General features: G+C 41.2%; 1 protein-coding gene and 1 pseudogene across 1 annotated transcript in view; one reads left to right on the top strand and one right to left on the bottom strand.

Moving 5' to 3' along the window:
- The first annotated feature begins 18,510 nt into the window (after nucleotides 1-18,510).
- POLQ (DNA polymerase theta) overlaps nucleotides 18,511-23,300 on the top strand; it is a 143,702-nt gene continuing 138,912 nt past the window's right edge. The window contains exons 1-2 of the mRNA XM_053565718.1: nucleotides 18,511-18,698; nucleotides 19,533-19,712. Of these exons, the coding sequence (XP_053421693.1) occupies nucleotides 18,518-18,698; nucleotides 19,533-19,712 (361 nt within the window). The 5' untranslated portion in view covers nucleotides 18,511-18,517. The remainder of the gene's footprint in view (nucleotides 18,699-19,532; nucleotides 19,713-23,300) is intronic.
- Nucleotides 20,619-21,708, bottom strand: LOC128568071 (programmed cell death protein 2-like; annotated as a pseudogene).

Genomic DNA, 23,300 nt, shown 5'->3' with positions numbered 1-23,300 from the left:
TGAGGCTCTGTCTCAAAAAAAAGAAAAAGAAAAAAATAAGGAAGATTATTGTATTGAAATAATTAGCCGTGGCTACAAAGATAAATAACAAGGATAACACCAGCCTGATGTCAGCCAGGCAGTTGCTGGGCAGATGTCTTTGCAGAGTATTTTTTGTATATGGTTGTGATTGCCTTTGGGCAAGGTGATGGCTTTTACAGTCTTTTGTCTTAGCTTTTGCTATCAGGCATACAAGCATGAGAACTCTCTCTTCATGGCCTTCTCTGGATTTATTAGTCAGGGTTTTTATTTGGGGGGGGGTATGTTTTTATAACATCAAGGACTCATTTTGATTCTGATAACTTTCACAAGGTGGAAGCAACCAGAGCAGGGGCTGTGACATTGTGATTTATAATAAGAGAAATATAAGTATATACATGTCTACTTGGTCTTCCTCTCCGGTCCCAGCACAGAGCCGTCTCTGGAATGGTAAGAGTGTCTTTTGTATGTGAATGAGATGACTGGTGGCCGGGGCTCCTAGACAACTGCAGGATGGGGCTGGTCACCAGAAAGACTAAGGCATGATTAGAGGGCTGGGACTTTCAGCCCCACTGCCAACCTCTAGGAAGGGGAGAGGGGCTTAAAGTTGAGTTGATCCCCAGTGGCCAATGATCTAGTCAATTATGCCTATATGAGGAAGCCTCCATAAACCCCAAAAGGACAGGGTTCAGAAGAACTTTTAGTTAGCTGAAAATGTGGAAGTTTCTGAAGGGTGATGCACTTGGAGAAAGCATGGCAACGCCAAGACTCCTTTCCACATGCTGTTTCCTGTGTATCTCTTCATCTGGCTGTTCATTTGTATCTTTTATTATTTCATTTATCAATAAACTGGCAAACATAAGTAAAGCATTTCTCTGAGTTCCGTGAACAGCCTTAGCCAATTAATTAAACTCAAAGAGTGGGTGGTGGGAACCCAGATTTATAGCTGTTTGGTCAGAAGCACAGGTCAGATGCAACTGGCATCTGAGTGGGGGATATCTTGTGAGACTGAGCTTTCAACCTGCAAGATCAGATGCTATCTCCAGGTAGAGAATTAAATTAGAGGACAACCAGCTGGTGTCTGTTGGAGCATCCACTGCAGAACTGAGTGCTGGGCCGGGAGTATCTCCCCCACCCATTTTGGTAACTAGAGGTAAGGTGGTCTATAGTGAGAATAGGAAGAAAATAAAAGCGAGTTTTTTTTTTTTTTTTATAGTTTTAGACTACCTAATAGTAAGTACTCTGTACCCCAGGAAGATGATAAGTCTGGAGAGCCAGATATATAAGAGATATTAAGATTTTTTTTGAGACAGAATCTCACTATGTCGCCTTTGGTAGAGCGCTGTGGCATCACAGCTCACAGCAACCTCAAACTCCTGGGCTTAAGCAATTCTCTTGCCTCAGCCTCCACAGTAGCTGGGACTACAGGCACCCACCACAACGCCTGGCTATTTTCTGGTTGCAGATGTCATTGTTGTTTAGCAGGCCCAGGCTGGGCTCGAACCCACCAGCTTTGGTGTATGTGGCTGGCGCCCTACTCGCTGAGCTGTGGGCACCAAGCCAAGAGCTCTTATTTGTTTATTGTTGATTGACTGGGGGGGAGAGTGTGTACTTCCTCATTTATTGTGTGCCAGGCCCTGGCTTATAGAGTTTATCTGTATTTCACTCTGTTGGAAAACTTCTGAAATAGATTATGTTATTATCCCTCTTTTATCAGTAAAGAAAAGTGGAGTTTATATATGGGTATCAACATGTGTCCAAGATTATACTCTGGAGTTGACAGAGCCAGGTTCTAATTCAAGATTTTCCTGACTCCAAAGTTCTTACTCACAACCCCTCTTCAATAGAGATGGGTCATGAGAATTAGAAGTGTGGAAGAGGGAAAAGAATTAAATGGGATTCAGAAGTGGAGAGACAGAAAATCAGAGACAGAGAAGGAGAACACAGAAGGAGGGAGAGAGAGTAAAATATAGCCAAGCAGTGATTGAGAGAGAGAAAGAAACGAAAGCCCTTGGAGACAGAGGCAGACAGAGAGTTCAGAGATGGAGACAAGAAAATTATACAGAAAAAACAAAAAATAGGCATTGAATGAGATGGGAGCTAGGGTAGGGGCAGACAAGAGATGAAGTCCCACAAAGACAAAGGAAAGAGAAGAGATAAAAATTAAAGGTAACCCTCTCCCTTCCCCCACTTTCCTAGTCCATTCCTTCCAAAAATATATGACTAGAGTCTGATAAAATATTTTAATGCTTTCTGCCAACTATTGGGTAGGATGGTGGACTCTTGTGTCTAACCAAGTGTCCAGGGTGTGGACAGTTTCTGTGCAAATGAACAGAGCAAATCTAAGCTTGGTGACTCCTAAAGGGCCCACATCTTTCTTTCTTTTTTTTTTAAGACAGTTTCACTATCTTGCCCTCGGCAGAGTGCTGTGGCATCACAGCTCACAGCAACCTCAAGCCTTGGGCTGAAGAGATTCTCTTGCCTCAGCCTCCCAAGTAGCTGGGACTACAGGTCCAATGCCTGGCTACTTTTTTGGTGTTGACGTTGTAGTTGTGATTGTTGTTTGGCAGGCCCTGGGCCGTGTTTGAACCTGCCAGCCCTCATGTATGTGGCTGGTGCCCTACCCATTGAGCTACGGGCGCCAAGCCTTTTTTTTTTTTTTGAGACAGAGTCTCTCTTTGTTGCAGTTGGTAGAGTGGTATGGGGTCATAGCTCACAGCAACCTCAAATGCTTGGGCTCAAGTGATGATCTTCCCTCAGCCTCCCAAGTAGCTGGGACTATAGGTGCCTACCACAATGCCCGGCTATTTATAGAGGCAGGGTCTCAATCTTTTTCAGGCTGGTGTAGAACCTGTGAGTTCAGGCAATCCACCTGCCTTGGCCTTCCAGAGTGCTGGGATTATAGGTGTGAGCCACCGCGCCTGGCCTCAGGCCCACATCTTTCCTTACACCAGACCAGATGTCTAGTCATCTGGACTTAACAAGGGACAGGATAGAGTCCTGAGTGTGATCCTGGGTGTCAGAAGATGGCCCTGGAAGGCTGTGGAACCCCTCAATCTCCAAGAGACATCCCTGAAAACCATGCAATGGGAGGCCTCTGCTAAAGACCCAGTTTCTTTCTTTTATTTTTTTTGTAATTTTTTTTTTAAACACCCAGTTTCATTTCCCGCATTTTCTCCCACCATCGGCTCTTGTCCAGATCTCCTCCTTACACCTTTCTTTTCTAAATTCAACAGTCACTTCTCAGCCTTTGTTCTTGCTGTCTTCTGTGAGGAATGTAATTTCTGACCTTTGCCCCATTCTCCCTTCATGTGTAAAAGCCTCCATCAAGGTCTTCATGGATATTCTCTTCCTCATTTTAGGAGGAAGAAAAAGGACAAATCAGACTTGTCCTTTTAAGGAGAGTAGGCTCAGGCTCAGCGTCTGTAGCTCAGTGGCTAGGGAGCCAGCCACATACACCAGAGCTGGTGGGTTCGAACCCAGCTGGGGCCTGCCAAACAATGATGACCCAGCTGGGGCCTATAACCAAATAAATAAATAAATAAATAAATAAAAAATTGCTGGGCATTGTGGCAGGCGCCTGTAATGCAGCTACTTGGGAGGCTGAGGCAAGAGAATTGCTTAAGCCCAAGAGTTTGAGGTTGCTGTTAACTGTGACATCATGGCACTCTACCAAGGGTGACATAGTGAGACTCTGTCTCAAAAAAAATAAATAAAATAAAATAAATAAAACAACAACAAAAAAACACTTAAATAAAAAGTTAAAAAGGTATGGTGGCGTTTGCCTATAGTCCCACCTTCTGGAAGGCTGAGGTAGGGGGAATCACTTGAGCACAGGAGTTTGAGGCTCTAGTGAGCCATGATTTTACCACTGCACTCTAGCCTGTATGACAGAACAAGACCCCACCTCTTAAAAATTTTTTAAAAGTAAGCTAATCAATAAAAGTCCTATGGGATCTACTTTTTAATTTTTTTTTGAGATAGGGTCTCACTTTGTTGTCCAGGGTACAGTGCCCTGGAGACAGCCCAGCTCATAGCAACCCCAAACTCCTTGGTTCAAATGATCCTCTTGCCTCAGCTTCCCGAATAGCTGGGACTGTAGGTATATGCTACAATGCCTGGCTAATTTTTTGTATTTTTAGTAGAGATGAGATCATGTTCTTTTGTAGGCTGGTCTGGAACTCTGAACTCAAGTGATCCTCCTGCCTTAGACTCCCAGAGTGCTTGTATTATGGACATGAGCCCCCACACCCAGCCTGAATCTACTTTTATACAGATAAACAATCTGAATAATTTTCTTTTTTTTTTTTTGGCTGGGGCTGGGTTTGAACCCACTACCTCCGGCACATGGGGCCGGCGCCCTACTCCCTTGAGCCATAGGCACCGCCCAAATCTGAATAATTTTCACTATTTCCACCATTACCAAAAGCCACCAATATTTCTTGAATGAAGGGTGGCCACAGTATCATGTACTTCCTTCTGCTTTTTTGTATTCCTCTTTTGTCACATAAGGTCAAGGTCATTTTTTGTGTGTGTGAGGTTTTTTTTTTTGGCTGGGGCTAGGTTTGAACCTGCCACCTCCGGCACATGGGACTGGCACCCTACTCCTTGAGCCACAGGCGCTGCCCAAGGTCATATTTTTAAAACGTAAATTGAAACATATTTTTCTCTCACTTTTCAGAGGTTTTCCAGTGTCCACAGAATGAGAGTCAAACACCATGGCTGGCAATGCTGTGCATAATCTGGTCTTTCCTTCCTCTTATGCCACCTTTTGGCAATGTCTTCCACCACACTGCAGTATGTTGGCCTCATTTAAGTTTCTAGAATTCTCTAAGGTCGGGAGGTGCCTGTGGCTCAGGGAGTAGGGCGCTGGCCCCATGAGGGTGGCAGGTTCGAACCCGGCCCCAGCCAAACTGCAACAAAAAATAGCCAGGCATTGTGGTGGGTGCCTGTGGTCCCAGCTACTCGGGAAGCTGAGGCAGGAGAATCGCATAAGCCCAAGAGCTGGAGGTTGCTATATGCTGTGACGCCATGGCACTCTACTGAGGGCGATAAAGTGAGACTCTGTCTCTAAAAAAAAAAAAAAAAAGAATTCTTTCTAAACCCAGGGCCTTTGCTCACACTGGTCCTCTTCTGGGAGTGCTATTTCTCCTCCAATTTCCTGTAATTAACTTATGCTAATTTTTCAGGTTTCAGTTAAATTCTTAATCATAAAAGCCTTTCCTGATGGATGCCTCTGGTATATGCTTGATCCTAAACTTTTCTTTCCTCGTACACCATGGACAATTATTTCATGTATGTCTGTGAACATACACCTTTTCCTAATGTATGGTTTGTGTTCTTTTTCATCTACTAATTTCTGTAAAGAATGTCTATGTGTTTGTGTTTTTCTACAAAGTATGTATCATGCTTCCTATTAAACTTTGCATGCCACTTTGTTCATATAAATATCAATATGAACAACTTTGATTTTTTAAATTAATTGCTTATCAGCTTGGAGAAAGCTCCAACTTTCTCTTCACCTTTTAAATTTTCCAAGGCAAAGACATTTTTGTACTTGTCATCTCCATCTCTACCACAGAACATAAAGAACAAACAGAATTAAACATGAAAATTGTTTTATGGAAAGTAGGCACAATGTTTTTGTTTGGCTATGATTTCAATGGCTGAGATCATGAATCTGAAAATGGCAGCATGATCAAAATCACTTTGGAACACCAGGAATGATCTAAAGATCAGGAAATCACAACAGGCACCTTTGAGCCAGATTTTGATAGACAAGCTCTCAAAAAGACTTGGAAACGTAAAGAAACTATCTCTTCCAGCTTCAAATTGTTTTTCCCCTGTTTCTTTCCTCTCAACATATAAACCAATATTATTCATAAGTTTAGTGCATGAGTTCTGGATCCAGGTAGAATCATTTGTCAATGCTAGCTTCCCGTTACTAGCTGTATGATGTTGGGTAAGTGAATTTGTCTCCCTGAATCTCAGTTTATTCATCTGTAAAATGGACAAATCTACATAGATTTATGAGACTTTGGTAAAATCATAAAGCTCCCAGTCCACTTATGGGTGAAGATATTCCACAAGAGGCCAGGTGTGTGGCTCACATCCTAGCACTCTGGGAGGCTGAGGCCAGTGGATTGCTTCAGCTTAGGAGTTCAAGATCAGCCTGAGCAAGAATGAGACCCCCGTCTCTACTAAAAATAGAAAAACTGAGGCAAGAGGATCTCTTGAGCTCAAGAGTTTGAAGTTGCTGTGAGCTGAAATGTCACAGCACTCTACCCAGGGTGACGGAGTGAGACTCCGCCTGGAAAAAAAAAAAAAGTTATTCCAGAAGAAGAGTTTTCATTGTTTTCTGCATGTCCCCCTGACTCTCCTTCCAATTTTTCTCTAATTCATACTTGGTCTGTGAGCGTTCTCTGGTCAAGAGGATTTGAGCATTTTTTCATGAGGGAGACCAGGACAGTGGCAAAGATGTTACTGGCAAAAAGGACCACCAGCATGGTAGAGAAATGTGAAAGAGGATGGTCTGCAGGAATAAATTGTATTCTGGGCTGGGACAGACCAAGAAGAGAGTAGCAAGGTAAGATGGAGGGGCTGAGGTAGCAAAGCAGGGCAGACAATGCCTGCCTGTGCTGTGGATGGTCTTTACACAGAGAAAATAATACACGATTTTATAAGATTAGGGCATAAAGTAGAGAGGGAGAGTAGGTAACATAGAAGAGCCAAAGGAACTACATATTAACATTGCTCCTTTCCATTTATCATTTTCATTTATCATTATGTTCCAGGCCTTGTGCCAGTGCCTCTAAATGTACGTTCTTAAGGGACCCCTACTGATGTGTGAGATGGATAAATTAGTCCCACTTTGCTAATGAGATAATTAAAGTTTAGAGAGCTGAAGTGATTAGCTTTGACATCTACCATCACAAAAACAAATTCAGAGAAATAGGAGTAAAGGATGAGAATCAGAAAGGTCAAAGAGGCCAAAAAGGAAAAAGTAGTGGGAAGATTAGAGCAGGGATAGGAGATAACAAATGCACAAACAGCATTTATGTAACCATCAAAGGGCAGATGGATATATTCAGCAGAATAAATGTCAAGAGCCTGGTCTCAGCTTTAGCCTAGCTTCCATTTTATTTCAGGAGAAGCTCCAAATTTGCAGCATTGATAGCAGTCTGACACCTGCAGGAAGGGCGGATGGCAGTGCATAAATCAGACTGAGACAGCTTCTGTTTACCCCAGGGAAATTCTTTAGAGCAGGGGGCAGCTGTGAGTTATTAGACAACACTTAACAGCAGGTGGGGTTGGGTCCATCACTCAGTGAAAGGATCTCATAAGGGCAACAACATTATGCACTATAAATGTCTGCTTATAAAAAAGATCGTGGTGCCCCTTCCATTCATCAATAAAAAGTGAGACTTTTGCTTATGAGAAGATGTACATATGCTCCTGCTAAACACAGCTAAAATCCCTTTACATTATATATAAGCAAACATAGGAAGATTCTGAAAGGTAGAAGGAAAGCAGACTAGCTAAGGACCTGGGGACCCAAAAAACTACACTATTGTAAATTTCTTGAGTTTTGTTTTTGTTTTTTGCTCTCTACATCCAAACTGGACACTGGAGAAGCCAGCAACCTGGAAATGACAATGGATACAGACAAAAAAAGGGCAGCCAAGCAAGATATAAAACTTTGTATACATAGATAATAACATTCTACTCCAGCCCCAAATCACGTATGCATACCCCTCCCCCAATGGACCTACCTCCACTCCTGCCAGCAAAGGCTGAGTGAAAAGCTTAGACTAGCATCTTTGCCAAACTGTAAGAGGCGCTCCTTCCCTAGCCTCTTTGCACTTGGGAGATATAACAGAAGGCTAAATGGAGAGCCAGGGCTTTCTTCCATGTTGAGTTGTAATGAGCAATCCCCCTTCCAAATGGTGTCCATTGAGACCAAGTTGAGAACCTAGAGCTCCACCCCCACCTGGTAATAATGAGGACTTCTGCCCCCTCCTTGTTGAGGTGGTGTAAGATGAGCCTTGATAAAGATTAAGGACTTTTATAACATTTAAGTAGCAATAAGGTCCTTTCCGCAAAAAGTGTCAGTGGATGCTACATTAGTAGCAGTAATGATGGGTGTCCACTACTTAGCCAGGAATGGAATCAGCAGAGGCCTAGTGAGGAGCCTAAACGTCTGTACCCACCTGGCTGAGATGAGATCCTTCTCCCTTCACTCAGTGTCAATGGAGGCTGAGCAGAGTACCTGGACTTCTACCCTTACCTGGCAGTAATGAAGTGGTGCCCCCTCCATCAGATTAGTATCACAGGGGGCCTGCAAAATCACAAGCTTTAAATAAGATTCTGAGTCTTGTAATATACAAACTATCAATTGAAAATCATTTGTCATACAAAGAACCAGGAGGATCTCAAACTGAGATACTAACCAAATACCCACACTGAGATGACCCAGATGTCAAGTTTTCTGACAACTCCAAGTGGCCATCATAGAAATTCTCCACCAACCAATTATAAATACAAGCAAATTAAAAAACTAGAAAGTATCAGCAAATAAATAGGAAGTCTCAAAAAAGAAATAAAGATAGGAAAAAATAGAAATTATAATTTTAGAACTAAAAAATACAATAACCAAAATTTAAAAATTCTTCACACAGGCTCAGGAGCAAAATGGAGAGGACAGAGGAAAGAATCAGTAAATGTGGTATGGAAAAACAGCAACTACCCAATCTCAACAAGAGGGAAAACATAGCCTGCATAAAAATGAACAAGGCAGTTGGAACCTGTGGACCATAACAAAAAATCTAACATGGTTGTCATCATAGTCCAAGAAGCAGAGAGAAAGAGGGTGGGCTGCAAAGTATTTAAAAAAATAAATCACTAAAAATTTCCAAAATTTGAGAAATATCTTAAGTTTACAAATTGAAAAAGTAGAGCAAACCTCAAATGGAATATTAAGCCGGAAAAAAATTAATGTTAAGACAAATCATAGTCAAACTTCTGAAAAATAAAGATAAAGAAAAAAGTCTTGAAATCACCAAGAAATGACACATTAGTAAAATGTAAAAGCAATTTCGATGATAGTGTATTTCTAATCTGAAACCAAGAAAACCAGGAAGAAGTGACAAAACATTTTCCAAACGCTGAATGATCTGTTAATCATAATTCTATATTCCGCCAAAATATCTTTCAAGAATGAAGGGGAATTCAATACACTTTCAGATAAAGGAAAACTAAGAGAGTTTGTCACCAGCAGACTTACTCTAAAATAATGCCTAAAGAAAGGTCTCTAAACAGAAACGAACTAATAAAAGAAAGACTCTTGGAACATCAGGAAGAAAGGAAGACTACCAAAAGACACAAATATGGGTAAACACAGTAGACTTTTCTACTCCTCTTGAGTTTTCTAAATTGTTTGATGGTTGAGGTAAAAATTATAATACTTTTCATTGTGGCTGTCCATGAATATAGAAAAAATAAGTCAATTATATTATAAATAGGGGAATAGTAAACGAAGGTAAGTTTTCTATAATTCACTCTAAATGCTAAGACAACTTGGCATTTTATATCCTATAAATATATAATTGCTAATTTTTTTTTTTTTTTTTTTTGAGACAGAGCCTCAAACTGTTGCCCTGGGTAAAGTGCTGTGGCATCACAGCTCACAGCAACCTCAAACTCCTGGGCTCAAGTGATTCTCCTGCCTCCGCCTCCCAAGTAGCTGGGACTACAGGCGCCCACCACAACGCCTGGCTATTTTTTCTTTTTTTTTTTGGTTGCAGCCGTCATTGTTGTTTGGCGGGTCTGGGCTGGATTTGAAACCGCCAGGTCAGGTATATGTGGCTGGTGCCTTAGCTGCTTGAGCTACAGGTGCTGAACCATAATTGCTAATTTTTAAATACATACATACACTCAGAAATCACTTTTAAATGCTATCATTGTATAGCTTTTAAAACACTGTCTATAAATCAAAATGGAATTATGAAAAATGTTGGAGCAATCCATAGGAAGGTAAGCAAAAACAAAAAAACCCCAAACATAAGAAACAAACATATTAAAAAAAAACTAAAATAACAGACCTAAGCCCTAACATCAAAATGATGTTAAATGTAAATGTTCTACATATGCTAATTAAATGACAGACATTGGCAAAGTGAGTGAGGGGGGACCCAACTCAACTATATGTTGTCTACAACGATCTAATTTTACACATAATTATACAAGTAATTTGAAAATAAAAGAATGGATTCATGCAAACATTAATAAAAAGAAAGCTAGAGTGGCTAAATTAATATCAGGTAAAATACACTGAAGAGGGCGACCCCTGTGGCTCAAGGAGTAGGGCGCTGGTCCCATATGCCGGAGGTGGCGGGTTCAAACCCAGCCCCGGCCAAAAACCACAAAACAAACAAACAAACAAAAAAGCAATAGACTGAAGAGCCTGGAAAATCACTAGGGACAAAAAGGGACATTATATAATGATAAAAATGTCAATTTACAAAGAAGACAATTCTAAATGTATATGCAATTCTAAATGTGTATGCATCAAACAAATATGAAACAAAAACTGATAGGACTGAAAGGAAAACTAGAAAAAAATCACAATTATATTTTGAGACTTTAGTACCCCTCTCTCAGTATTCAATAAAACAGCTAGAGGGAATGATTAACTATTTCAAAACATTATAGTATGCTCGGTGCTGATAGTGCAGTTGTTATGGCACCAGCCACATGCACCAAGGGCCGTGGGTTCGAACCCGGCCCAGGCCCAGCTAAACAATGACAACTGCAACAAAAAAATAGCCAAGCATTGTGGCGGGTGCCTGTAGTCCCAGCTACTTGGGAGGCTGAGGCAAGAGAATCACTTAAGCAGAAAAGCTTGAGGTTGCTGTGAGCTGTGACGCTACAGCACTCTACTGAGGGCAACATAGTGACACTCTGTCTCAAAAAAAAGAAAAAAAGGATTATAGTAAAGACTTGGAATGAATGCCTGAAGCCTTCAATAGTCACTAACAGGATATAACTGGTAACTACATCGTCAAACATCATACACATAATCTTCGACTTTATGAAGTTAATACTAGTGGGGAAAACAGATATTTAAATAATCATGGTCAAGTATGGCTATGTAAAGTAATAAGGAAATTAAGGGTGGTAGGGGAACCCAAAGAAATGGCATGTAACCTATTTGTTGGAGTCAGAAAAGGTTTTCTTTTGAGGAAGCATCATTTCAGCTGAGTTCTGAAGAATAAGCAGAACTCTCCAGGAAAAGAAATGAATGAGTGTATAAGGAGAGGGAATTGTATTCAGCTATCTAAGATATGAGAAAACTTTGACATCAAAAATAATGAATTTGAATATTGCAACTTGTCTTTGCCTCAGCTACCCTTCCTATTGACTTTCTATGCTAAATATACCCCAGAGTAATATTAATGTTACCTACCAACTATTGACTGCTTATGACATGCCAAACCTGAAGCTGAGTACTTCGTATGCAATATATGTTAATTCTCACTACAAGCTATGATATAGATTTTTTTTCTTTTTTTTTTGGCCGGGGCTGGGTTTGAACCCACCACCTCCAGCATATGGGACCGGCGCCCTACTCCTTGAGCCACAGGTGCTGCCCTGATATAGATATTTTTAACAATTCAATTTGAGAAAAAAGAAACTGGGCCTGAAGAATGTTAAGTAATGTTGCCTAAGGTAAAAATGCTAGGAAATGGTCACCCTGGGGTTCAAATCTAAGTCTGCCACCGGGTAAACTCCTTGCTTTTAAATCCAGCACTGTCTATGGTCTCTCTACTTTGGTGAGCTCCTGGAGGTCAGGGTGACTTAACTGCCTCACTGGCTAGATTGAGTTGAACCATATCATTTCATGCTCACTATGGAATATTTTACCTCTATTATATGTCTTCTAGTCTTAGAAAGGGGTCCAATCCTGATCATACCTTTGAGAGATTTTCCTGTACGTTCTGAGTCTGGCAGATGATGATATACTATTGATACTGTTGAACCAACAGAAACTCTTTTGCTTTGCCCTGGCAGGTGAGACCACGCAGAAGAAAAGAATCTGCTTATACTTGCCGATTAGGATGCTTTTTCTTTTTTTGTTGTTGTTGTACAGGCTTGTTGCTGAGCATAACCCAGTGTATGTCTGAATTCTCTGGTGCCAGGAAGGCCTACCAACATGGGTGCCTATAGGCAGGAAAAACAGGTGGGGATTTGCTTATATGGGGGAATGATCTTTGTAAATTAGTTCTAGTTTAGGAAGAAATGAGATGAAATCCTGAAAAGTAATTATTTACTAATTAATACTCAAAGATTACTGAATACATGAGGGGAGTCATACTTAAGGATAACTATGAATCATGTTAGTGGCTATTTTACTAACATGAAAACTATGAGTGAGTGTTAAGATTCCCCTTAGCATAAAAGAATTTTTTCCATTTGTATTATGTAAGAGTATACTATCTTAATAGTGATTAAACGTAAACAGAAAGGGAAGGGGATGAAAACAAAGTGAAATGAGAAGAAAGAATTAGGGAATGAGACAGTGGAGAAAGGCACAAATTCACCTTTTGGAGGAAGATTTTGTCTAAATAAGAAAAGAAGTAAGGTTGAGGGTATCAAGAAAAAAATAACTGGGAAAGTCCTCAGAATCCATGAGGACTAATCTACTGATCGCCTTTTTTTTTTTGAGACAGACTCTCACTCTGTTGCCCTGGGTAGAGTGCCATAGCGTCGTAACTCAAAGCAACCTAAAACTCTTGGGCTCAAGCAATCCTCTTGCCGCAGCCTCCCAAGTAGCTGAGACTATAAAGGCTTGCCACGACTCCCGGCTAATTTTTCTATTTTTATTAGAGACAGGGTCTCGCTCTTGCTCAGGCTGGTCTACGAACTCCTGAGCTCAGGTGATCCACCTGCCTCTGCCTCTCAGAGTGCTAGGATTATAGGCATGAGCCACTGCGCCCAGCCTAAAAACTATCTCCAAATACCCAAGTGGCGGTCCTGGAATGTTTGCTTGGAATTATGCTGACTTCTCATTTACCCCAGCCAACGGGAGTTTGCTCCACTACTCCTCCATTTGGTAACTTTTCCTCTTGGTAAAGGTAAAGTTAAAGTCCTTGTCGTCATCTAATCAAAAGCTATATGTACTCCAAAAATCACATCCTTAGGATTCCCAGCCTTACTGTTTGCTCTTCTTCCTCAAAGTGTCTGCTATAGTGTTTATTGTACAAGTAATCAGCAGTATTACCATGTGAGAGAACTGGGAAAACAGTCTTGCTATGGTCTGAATGTTTGTCTCCACCCCCAAATTCAGATGTTGAAACCTAATCACATGCAATGGTATTAAGTGATGGGGCCTTTGGGGGAGATTATGTCATGAGAGCTCTATATAAAAGAGGCCTGGGGGAGCTTGAGAGTCCCTTCTGACAGGTGAGTATGCAGCCAGAAAGGCAATCTAGGAAGAATGAGTACTCGCTAAACACGAGATTGGCTGGAGTCTCGATCTTGGACTTCTCAACCTATAGTACTGTGAACAATAAATCTCTCTTGCTTATAAATTACACAGTATAAGGTATTTTTCTTCATCAGCCTAAACTAAGACAAGCCTATGTAGAGATTTGGAAGTTTCAGGTTTGTGCTCATGTATATTCAATTGATACAGTCTCTTTCAGGGACTCACTTTTTAGTTTTACTACTTCAAAACTTTTTTTTTCCTTTAAAACTTTCTGTCAGGAGTTCAAAGCTTTCTGGTGTTTTAACCTGGACCTTTGAAGTTATTTCACTTTTGCTTTTATCCCCATCTACCTGTAAGCTATTTCTACTAGTTCTTTGGGTCTTTATGAAGATGACTTATATATTTAAGCTTCTTCTGAAAACTTTATCACTGAAGCCATCTGAATTTAAGGGCTTTATCTCTTGAGTTACACCAGTGGCATATTAGAATACCTGAGGAGCTTTGAAGACATATGGAGCCTGGACTCCATTCCAGACCAATTAAGTAAGAACATCTAGGGCAGTGCCTGTGGCTCAGTGAGTAGGGCACGGGCCCCATATGCCGAGGGTGGTGGGTTCAAACCCAGCCCCAGCCAAACTGCAACAAAAAAATAGCTGGGTGTTGTGGCGGGCGCCTGCAGTCCCAGCTGCTTGGGAGGCTGAGGCAAGAGAATCGCGTAAGCCCAAGACTTAGAGGTTGCTGTGAGCTGTGTGAAGTCATGGCACTCTACCCGAGGACGGTACAGTGAGACTCTGTCTCTACAAAAAAAAAAAAAAAAAAAAAAGAACATCTAGGAGTAGGATCATATTTTAAAAGCCCCCCAGGGGATCTAAACTGTAGCCACTGCATTTGTTGTTCCACTTGAGAACCCCTGGATTTCATGCACAAAATACACAAAATTTTCCTTAATTAGCAACTACTTCACTCTGAGCACTTTATACCTAACCAGCACCACTCTCAATCCATATTTTTTTGTGTATCTTCCAGCTCTTTCTTATTTATATCTTTGCAAGTCACTTCCACTCTGTGAGAGGGACAGAGTATTACTCTGGGTAGATGATTCTGTTTTAGTCAATTTACAAATGTAGCTTGTATAAATTTTATTTTACATATAACCTCTGAAATTTCAAAGGAAAAGTCTGGGGTTTCTAGCAAAGTGAGAAGTAAGATCTAAAACCCTTTGCATAAAACCCAAGAAGGGTTCCACTCTCAGTAAATAAAGCACTGATGACTCTGTCTTGCAGATTGAGACAGGGAGGATGCAAGCCTCTCCAGACCTGGCTCTTGCTGTCCCTTACATGATCCTACTAATTCTGTAGTAAATGAAAATATAAATCAGACATTACATTTAAATTGATCTAGAATTGGCATGTCTCCTAGGTAACTGGCAGAAGTATGTGTAAATTTTTTTTGGAGGGCTTTCCTCAGATCTTGAAGGATTTTTATGGATAAAATTCCAAGGAACACAAAATTAGATACAATTAAAAGACAGAAAATGCTCTGGCGTTTTAACATTAATTATTATGATAATCAGCATGGCAAATTATTTATTTATTTATTATTTTTTAGACAGTCTCACTTTTTCACCCTCTGTCCAGTGCCATAGCATCATATCTCACAGCAACATCAAACTCTTGGGCTCAAGCGATTCTTTTACTACAATGCCCAGCTAGTTTTAGAGACAGGGTCTTGCTGTAGCTCAGGCTGGTCTTGAATCTGTGAGCTCCGGCAATCCACCCACCTCAGGCTCCCAGAGCAGTAGGATTATAGGTGTGAGCCACCTTGCCTGGCCCACGGTTTCTTTTAATATTTATTAAAAAGTTTATTTTTTTTGACAAATACATCTGGAGTATGATACAAAAATGAATAATTTTCCAGCTGAGAGAGAGGCTCTTTTGAGCCTCCCAAGTATCTGGGACTATAGGTGCCCGCCACAATGCCTGGCTATTTTTTAGAGATGGGGGTCTTGCGCTTGCTCAGGCTGGTCTTGAACCTGTGAGCTCAGGCAATCCTCCCACCTCAGCTTCCCAGAGTGCTAGGATTACAGGTGTGAGCCACCTTGTCCAGCCAATAATAACTAGCAAATCATTTAAAAATAATTTTTTTTATTGTCTGGGATTTGCTGAAGGTAGAAAGACTTACACTGATTGCATTTGTTAAAGTCCCTCTTATAATTGTGTCCTGCCTCAAAGAGGTGTGGCCACCATCCTGCTACCTTCTTCTCTTAAGTTCCCTTGTATTAGATCATCTACAGCCTTCATTGAATTGAATACATTGGATTCTTGCTGCTTCATTCTTGTGATGCTTTATGAAGAAGAATGTGTTCCACCTCAATCCAGGTTAGTACAAAAGATGCAAAGTCTCCATCTTTTTCAATAACTGAATAGTATTCCAAATAGTTTTGAGAAGCAACCTTTTTTTTTTTTTTTTTTGTAGAGACAGAGTCTCACTGTACCGCCCTCGGGTAGAGTGCCGTGGCGACACACGGCTCACAGCAACCTCTAACTCTTGGGCTTACACGATTCTCTTGCCTCAGCCTCCCGAGCAACTGGGACTACAGGCGCCCGCCACAACGTCCGGCTATTTTTTTTGTTGCAGTTTGGCCGGGGCTGGGCTTGAACCCGCCACCCTCAGCATATGGGGCCGGCGCCTTACCGACTGAGCCACAGGCGCCGCCCCCTTTTTTCTTTTTTAATTGAGACAGAGTCTCACTTTGTCACCTGGGTAGAGTGCTGTGTTGTCATAGCTCACGCAACCTCAATCTCTTGGGCTCAAGCAATTCTCTTGCCTTAGCCTTCCTAGTAGCTGGGACTACAGGTGCCCACCATATCGTCCAGCTAGTTTTCTTTTTTTAGCAGGCCCCAGGCCAAGTTGGGACCCACCAGCCCTGGGGGCATGTGGCTGGCGCCCCAACCACTGAGTTACAGGCACCCCCATGAGATGCAGCCTTTTATATTTTCAAAAAGTTTTTTTTAAAAAAATTAGAGATATTCAACATTAAAAATAAGTTGTAAATTTTAAAATATTCTCTAGGCTTTAAGTAGGATGGCCTAAACCTTTCCTTTCAATTCCTTCCTAATTATTTCTTCTCATTTAATATGAGGTTTATATAATATTGATAGAATAACTCTAAGAGATTTTTCTAATTTATTCTTTTCCCATTAAAATACTGAATTTATACTGGGAGCTATAAAAAGTACTTGTTATATGCCAGCACTTTTCTAAGCACTTCATACACATTGGCTTAATCAGTCATCATGAAAACCAAATAAATTGTTATTATTACTCCCATCTTATAGACAAAGAAAAGGAAGAACAGAGGGTTTAAGCCAGTTGTCCAAGATTGCACAGCTACTAAGTCTTCAAACCTAGACTAGCTGACTCCGGAGTTGCACTGTTAAACCCTAAATTTACACTGAATCTCAGAAAGTGTTTCCATGCCTACAATCTACATTAGGTTCCCTTTTATTTTCTAGCATTCCATTTATTTCTTCCTGAGCATAAATCACACTTTAAAATTATTAATTTGTTTAATGTGTGTCTTCTGTAGATGCTTTCCCTTTGCAAGCAGGAACAATTTCATTGCTATATACCTAGTGCCTAGCACACAGTAGGCGCTCACTAAATGGGGTTGAATGAATGAATGTATAAAGGGCGAAGAAAAATGTTTCCTTCATGGAGTAATGTCTCCATCTCGTGGAATTTTGGAATATCGTCATTTAACTCACTTACTTAAAAAGGTTATGTAGGTTTTTCACAAGGGAACTGATGATCGAGTGCTATTTCCCAAATTTGTATTGGAGTCTTTTGTTGTTGTTGTTAAATTGGACTGGGCTTTTTGAGACTTTTAGTAGTCTGGAAGAGCACAGCCTCTTCAGGGCAGGCCTGTCGCCTATTCGGTTTGCTTGGCGAAATTAATTGTGCAAATAGGTAATTTTTTTTCCCTTTTTTATTTTTATTAAATCATAGCTGTGTATATTAATATGATCATGGGGCACCATACACTTGGTTCATAGATCGTTTGACACATTTTCATCACACTAGTTAACATAGCTTTCATAGCATTTTCTTAGTTATTTTGCTGAGACCTTTACATTCCACATTTACTAGGATTCACATATACCCTTGTAAAATGCACCGCAGGTGTAATCCCATTAATCCCCCTCCCTCCACCTACCCAAATAGGTAATTAACTGGCACCAATTCATGTTCAGAAATCGTTTGCTTTTACTTTGCCAAAACCTAGAGCAGCAATCTATAAGCTCTAGTCTCAGAATGCGCCCTCACGCATTCAAAGCCCTTTTCTTGCAGCATCCTACAGCTCTATCTAAGGAGTCTGTCAGCCCGTAATCCCAACTCATCACGTATTCCTCACGGTGTATGAGGGCTAAGGTAGAAATTGTGTACAGAAACAGCCCCCGCCCTATCATACGCTAAGAGAGGGGGGCAGATTATGCTCCATTAGAAATGCTAGGTTATCTTGTATGATACATTGTGCACACAGTCTGGAATAATTAAAAAATACTAATATGTTAAGAGCTAATTTTTTGATCTATTTATTACAGACGGCTAATTTTATAAAGTTAGCATAACCGTCCTATTCAAAAACAGAATGTAAAAAAAAAGAAGGGAAAATTTTAGGTCATTCTGATGATAAGTGCAGATTATAATGAAGATTCCGTACTGTTTCTCCCTTAATCTAAGTCCCAACACAGGTCTTCGCGCTTTAACCAACAACCGAAGTTCGGAAATTTCCCGCACCGGCGAAAGCCGCTCCTTCCCCACGACTCTATGTTTTTTTTTTTTCAGGCTACTCTCGCCACTGAGAACTCTATGATTCCGGGGCGGGCCTGGAGGACTGAGTTTGAAGACCGGCGGGTAGACGCAGGCCACAGCTGTCACGAGGCTAGGGTTCTCCGGAGCGGTAGGCCGCTGGGGCTGTGGTATGCGCTGGAATTCCGGGAAGTATTCGCAATGAATCTTCCACGTCCGAGTGGGAAACGGCGGCGTTCACCTTCAAGCTCGGACTCGTTGCTGGGAAGCGGGGGTGACAGCAGTGCTAGCCTCCAGTTCCTTTCGGGGTCCGTGCTGAGCCCGCCCCTGGGCCTGGGACGCTGCTTGAAGGGCAGACGCCGCCAGTCGGCCGCAGCTGCAGGTACTCCCAGGCAGGGTACACTGCCGGCAAGGTGGGCAGCTTCGCCGGGCTTCGTCTGGAGGTGTCTTCCCCACGCAGAGCTTGTTTGCACAGCTCACTAGGCCTCTTCCTTTCTCTGTGACTCAGTCCTGGCGCGGCAGGTCACTTTCTGTTCAGATGGAGGCATGCTTTCAGTGACCACCTGGTAGTATTGTTCAAATGGCTCTACCTTTACAGAAAATAACTTTCTAGGTGGCCAAACCCAATCACTTGTAGAGTGGCCCGCTCTGGTTGTGTCCAGTACTCCTTACAGATCCTCATACACTTACCGCTTGTCCGGTCTTGAATATGGCACAGGGGTGGGAGTCCAGGGGCAAGGGGAACCTAATCTGTAATATTTTCGTAGATTAGTTGGGTGTCCGGTAAACGGTGACCTAGTTTCTTGCTTATGGTTCATTTGCAGTTATGGCAGTACTGAAACTTAAATAGAAACGTTCCTAATTTAACTTTGGAATACTTGCAGATCTCCCGCCTTGCACCCCTCACCCGCCAATAATTTCAACACTCCTTATTCATTATGTGCAGCACAGTTTTTTGTTTGGGGCTTTAAAAAAAATTTCATGTAGTATCCAATAAATAACAATTTACTATTTTCTATATATGGGCTATTTCTCATAGACTTCTTCAAGTCAGGATGTGCTTTCAATAGCTTCATTCTAACATGGAAGAATTCCAACACACAGTGGAGCATTATTAAAGTCATAAGTTAGAACTAGAACCCAATGGAGTGTTTTTTAATGTGGGAATCATCATCGATCTAAATTAAACTATTAATTTTTTCTTTTTTCCTGAAAGAGGAATGCAAGCAAACAGTTCCTGACGACCAAATAGACAAGCTGCTATTGGTAAACTGGGGACTTCCCACAGCAGTCCTGGAAAAATATCACAGTTTTGGTGTAAAAAAGATGTTTCAATGGCAGGCAGAGTGTCTTTTGCTTGGACAAGTCCTAGAAGGAAAGAATTTAGTTTATTCAGGTATTCCAATTTATGTAAACTAATGTCTCTATTATTTTTAAGATATGAGTGCAATAATGCTATCAAAGATACTCTATTGTAGTTAATGATGTTTTAAAAAGGTAGATGAAGCAGTGCTTTAGAACTAGAGAAAGCCTTAAAATATGTACGAAAATTGTAATTTCAGCATATGCATATTTCACATTTGAAAGTTCTATTACATGGCTGGGGGGTGGGCAAGAAAAATTAAACAATTTAAAGAGGAGCAATTCTGCCTGCCATTCTGCTCAACAAACTTGAGTGTGGATGAGAGATATAAACTGGCTAGTCCTTCATTTGATCTCAGGATATGAATATTATACATACATATATACATATACATATATATATTATGTATCTTCCCAGATTTATTACTGTATTCATAAATATGTATAAATAGGTTTACAAAAATATGGTCATACCATGAATATTACCTATAATAGTATCTAGTGCCTTTTTTTTTTAGGTAGAGTCTCACTCTTGCCCTGGGCCAGACCCTCGTGGTATTAGCCTAGCTCACAGCAACCTCAAACTCCTGGGCTCAAGCAATCCTCTTGCCTCAGCCTCCTGACCTGTCACAACACCCAGCTAATTTTTCTATTTTAGATAGAGATGAGGTCTCACTCTTGCTCAGGCTGGTCTTGAACTCCAGAACTCCAGCAATCCACCTACCTTGGCCTCCCAGAACACTGCCTTTAGTATCAATTTAGATTTGTATCTTCTTTGGTGTCTACATGGGTATGTATCATTGAGACTGCACAGCTTTCCATTGCAGATACACCAAAATTTATTTAATTTTGAACATTTTTATTTTATTAATATTTAGGCACTGTAAGCCATGCCTCAAACAACATCTCTCTACCTCTGCTTCTGGTAGGGTTATTTACTTAGGATAAAGTCCTAGAAGTGGAATTGTGAGGTATAAGAGATCATTAACATTTTTTAAAGCTTTAAGATGTCTTTAAGGTGTGTCTGTTACATCTTGCTTCCAAACAAATTCCTCTGTATAGTCAGTACCCAAGCTACAGCTCTCAGCACAGGTGAAGACAGCCAGAATACCCCAGTCCACACTTGTGCCCAGCCTATCTGCCTTCAAGTAGTTCAGCAGCTGAGGCATGACCTTGAATTCAAATAGTCTCTTGGCACTACAGGGGCAATCTGGAATATCCTTTTCTTCAGGGATATTTTCACCAGAAATCTAGATGGGGGCAAGACATCTGCCATATCTGAGAATCTGTTCTGGATCAAGGGCTATGTGAGTTTTAAACTTCTGGAAAATTTTATCTTCCCTGGATTCATGTTTTGCCATGGAATCTAGTTCTTAAGTGTTTTGCCCATGCTCCTCACAATCTCTGTAGCATCTTCCTCTCCCATAACTTCAGGCATAATGTTATTTTCTGTTTCTATTATAATTTCAAATTCTGGAACAAGAAAATTGTCTGGAATTCCATGGTCCAAATAATCGGGCTGTGAACATGCCTGCTTGTGTCCTGATCTCTAGTCCAGAACTTGATACACCTTACCACAGTAATGCACCTTGTGGCATCAGGAGCATGTTTTGGGGCCTAAACAGCCACAAACCCTTGCAGAGATGAGGACCAGACTTAAGCTGGAGACACAAAGATGCTCCTGTTTCTGGAGGAGAATTCTCAGAAGTTGGCTCATAGGAGTAAAAGTCATTTTTCCTGGGTAGCTGATTCCTAAAAACACGCAGGCTGGCGCAGCATGGCGGCTCCCGGCAGCAGAAGAGTAAGAGGCTGGAAATTGGAAGGCGTTGGTGCGACTGGGAAGCGGCGCGTACACCTGCTGCAGGAAGGCAAGCGGGTGGCTGCACTGGCGCGCAGGCCAGGGCCCCGGGCTCTGGCAGCCGGGCCTTGCCCCGCCAAGACGGCCCTCCACCACCTTGCTGAGGAACTGGTCTCTACGCAACCGCCACGCCCGCGCCTCCCAGCTCCACTGGTGACGCCAGCGCAGCCATGTGGCGCTGGGTCCTCAGGCCACCTCTGGGGGGTCCCCCCATATACATTATCTTTTATAAAGTGACCAATTTGTACAGGGATGTATATACAAACCATATGTAATATACTTTATGGGAGATTTTGTTTTTGCCCATATAAATAGGAAATTTGTGTGAGTTTTCAAGGTCAGCTTTGACATACACAGTTTTTAAACTATGCTTACTACACTGACTTTAAGAATTTAATCAGTTGGTAAGATGCAATTCCTTTGCATCAGTTTTCTCTGAAATTTCTCTGAAAAATCACCTAGATTTTTCATTTGGCCACAAAAAGGAATTAAACCAGTAGATACAAGTTCAGGCTCTGGAGCTAGAATGATTAGTTTTGAAAACTGCGTCTACTTACTGGTTGTGCAAACTTGCAAATTATTTAAAAAGGGTGTGTCCCACTTGGTAGTATTTAGGAAAGATTAAATTATTTCATATATGGAAGAGTTTAGAACAGTTTTTGGTATGTAGAAAGTACTCACAAACGCTAACTGTGACAGCTGGTGTCAGTGGTAGAATGGCCTGACCATTTTAAATGCTTAAAACTAAAACTTGGTGTCATTTCTAACTGATCCCCAACTCACACTTAATCACCACTCTTGTGTCTGTTACCTCAAGTATCTTTTGATTCTTACTACTTCCTTCCATTCTTAGACTCATTACCTGTTACAACACACTATCATCTTTCTTCACAATAGCTTTGTAGCTAGTATATCTTTCCCTCTGGTCTTTTGCTCTGTTCCTACAGCCAAAATGATCTTCATAACGAACAAATAAGATCCTGTCACTCTCTTTCGTAAAACTCATCAGTTACTTAACATTTCTTTCCAGATAAAGTCTAAACCCCTTACATGTGGGGATTACAAACCTTTCTTCATGTTGCACTTTCATATTTCTTCTTTCACTCTCCTGGAGCACTTTATGTTCCAGGCTTACTAAATTACTGTCATCTGCACATGCCAGGCTTTCCTCTAGGCCTCTGCACATGGTGTTTCTTATGCTTAGCATTCCTTTCTCCTTCCTTTCTTCCTTCTTCTTTTTTTTTTTTTTTTTATTGTTGGGGATTCATTGAGGGTACAGTAAGCCAGGTTACACTGATTGCAATTGTTAGGTAAAGTCCCTCTTGCAATCATGTCTTGCCCCATAAAGTGTGACACACACCAAGGCCCCACCCCCCTCCCTCCGTCCCTCTTTCTGCTTCCCCCGCCCATAACCTTAATTGTCATTAATTGTCCTCATATCAAAACTGAGTACATAGGATTCATGCTTCTCCATTCTTGTGATGCTTTACTAAGAATAATGTCTTCCACTTCCATCCAGGTTAATACGAAGGATGTAAAGTCTCCATTTTTTTGAATGGCTGAATGTATTCCATGGTATACATATACCACAGCTTGTTAATCCATTCCTGGGTTGGTGGGCATTGAGGCTCTTTCCACATTTTGGCGATTGTAAATTGAGCTGCAATAAACAGTCTAGTACAAGTGTCCTTATGATAAAAGGATTTTTTTCCTTCTGGGTAGATGCCCAGTAATGGGATTGCCCTTTCTTCCTTCTTTTCCTGT

The sequence above is a fragment of the Nycticebus coucang genome, chromosome 16, assembly GCF_027406575.1.
Source record: "Nycticebus coucang isolate mNycCou1 chromosome 16, mNycCou1.pri, whole genome shotgun sequence".
NCBI classification, from domain to species: domain Eukaryota; kingdom Metazoa; phylum Chordata; class Mammalia; order Primates; family Lorisidae; genus Nycticebus; species Nycticebus coucang.
This window is presented reverse-complemented; position numbering and strand designations above follow the sequence as displayed.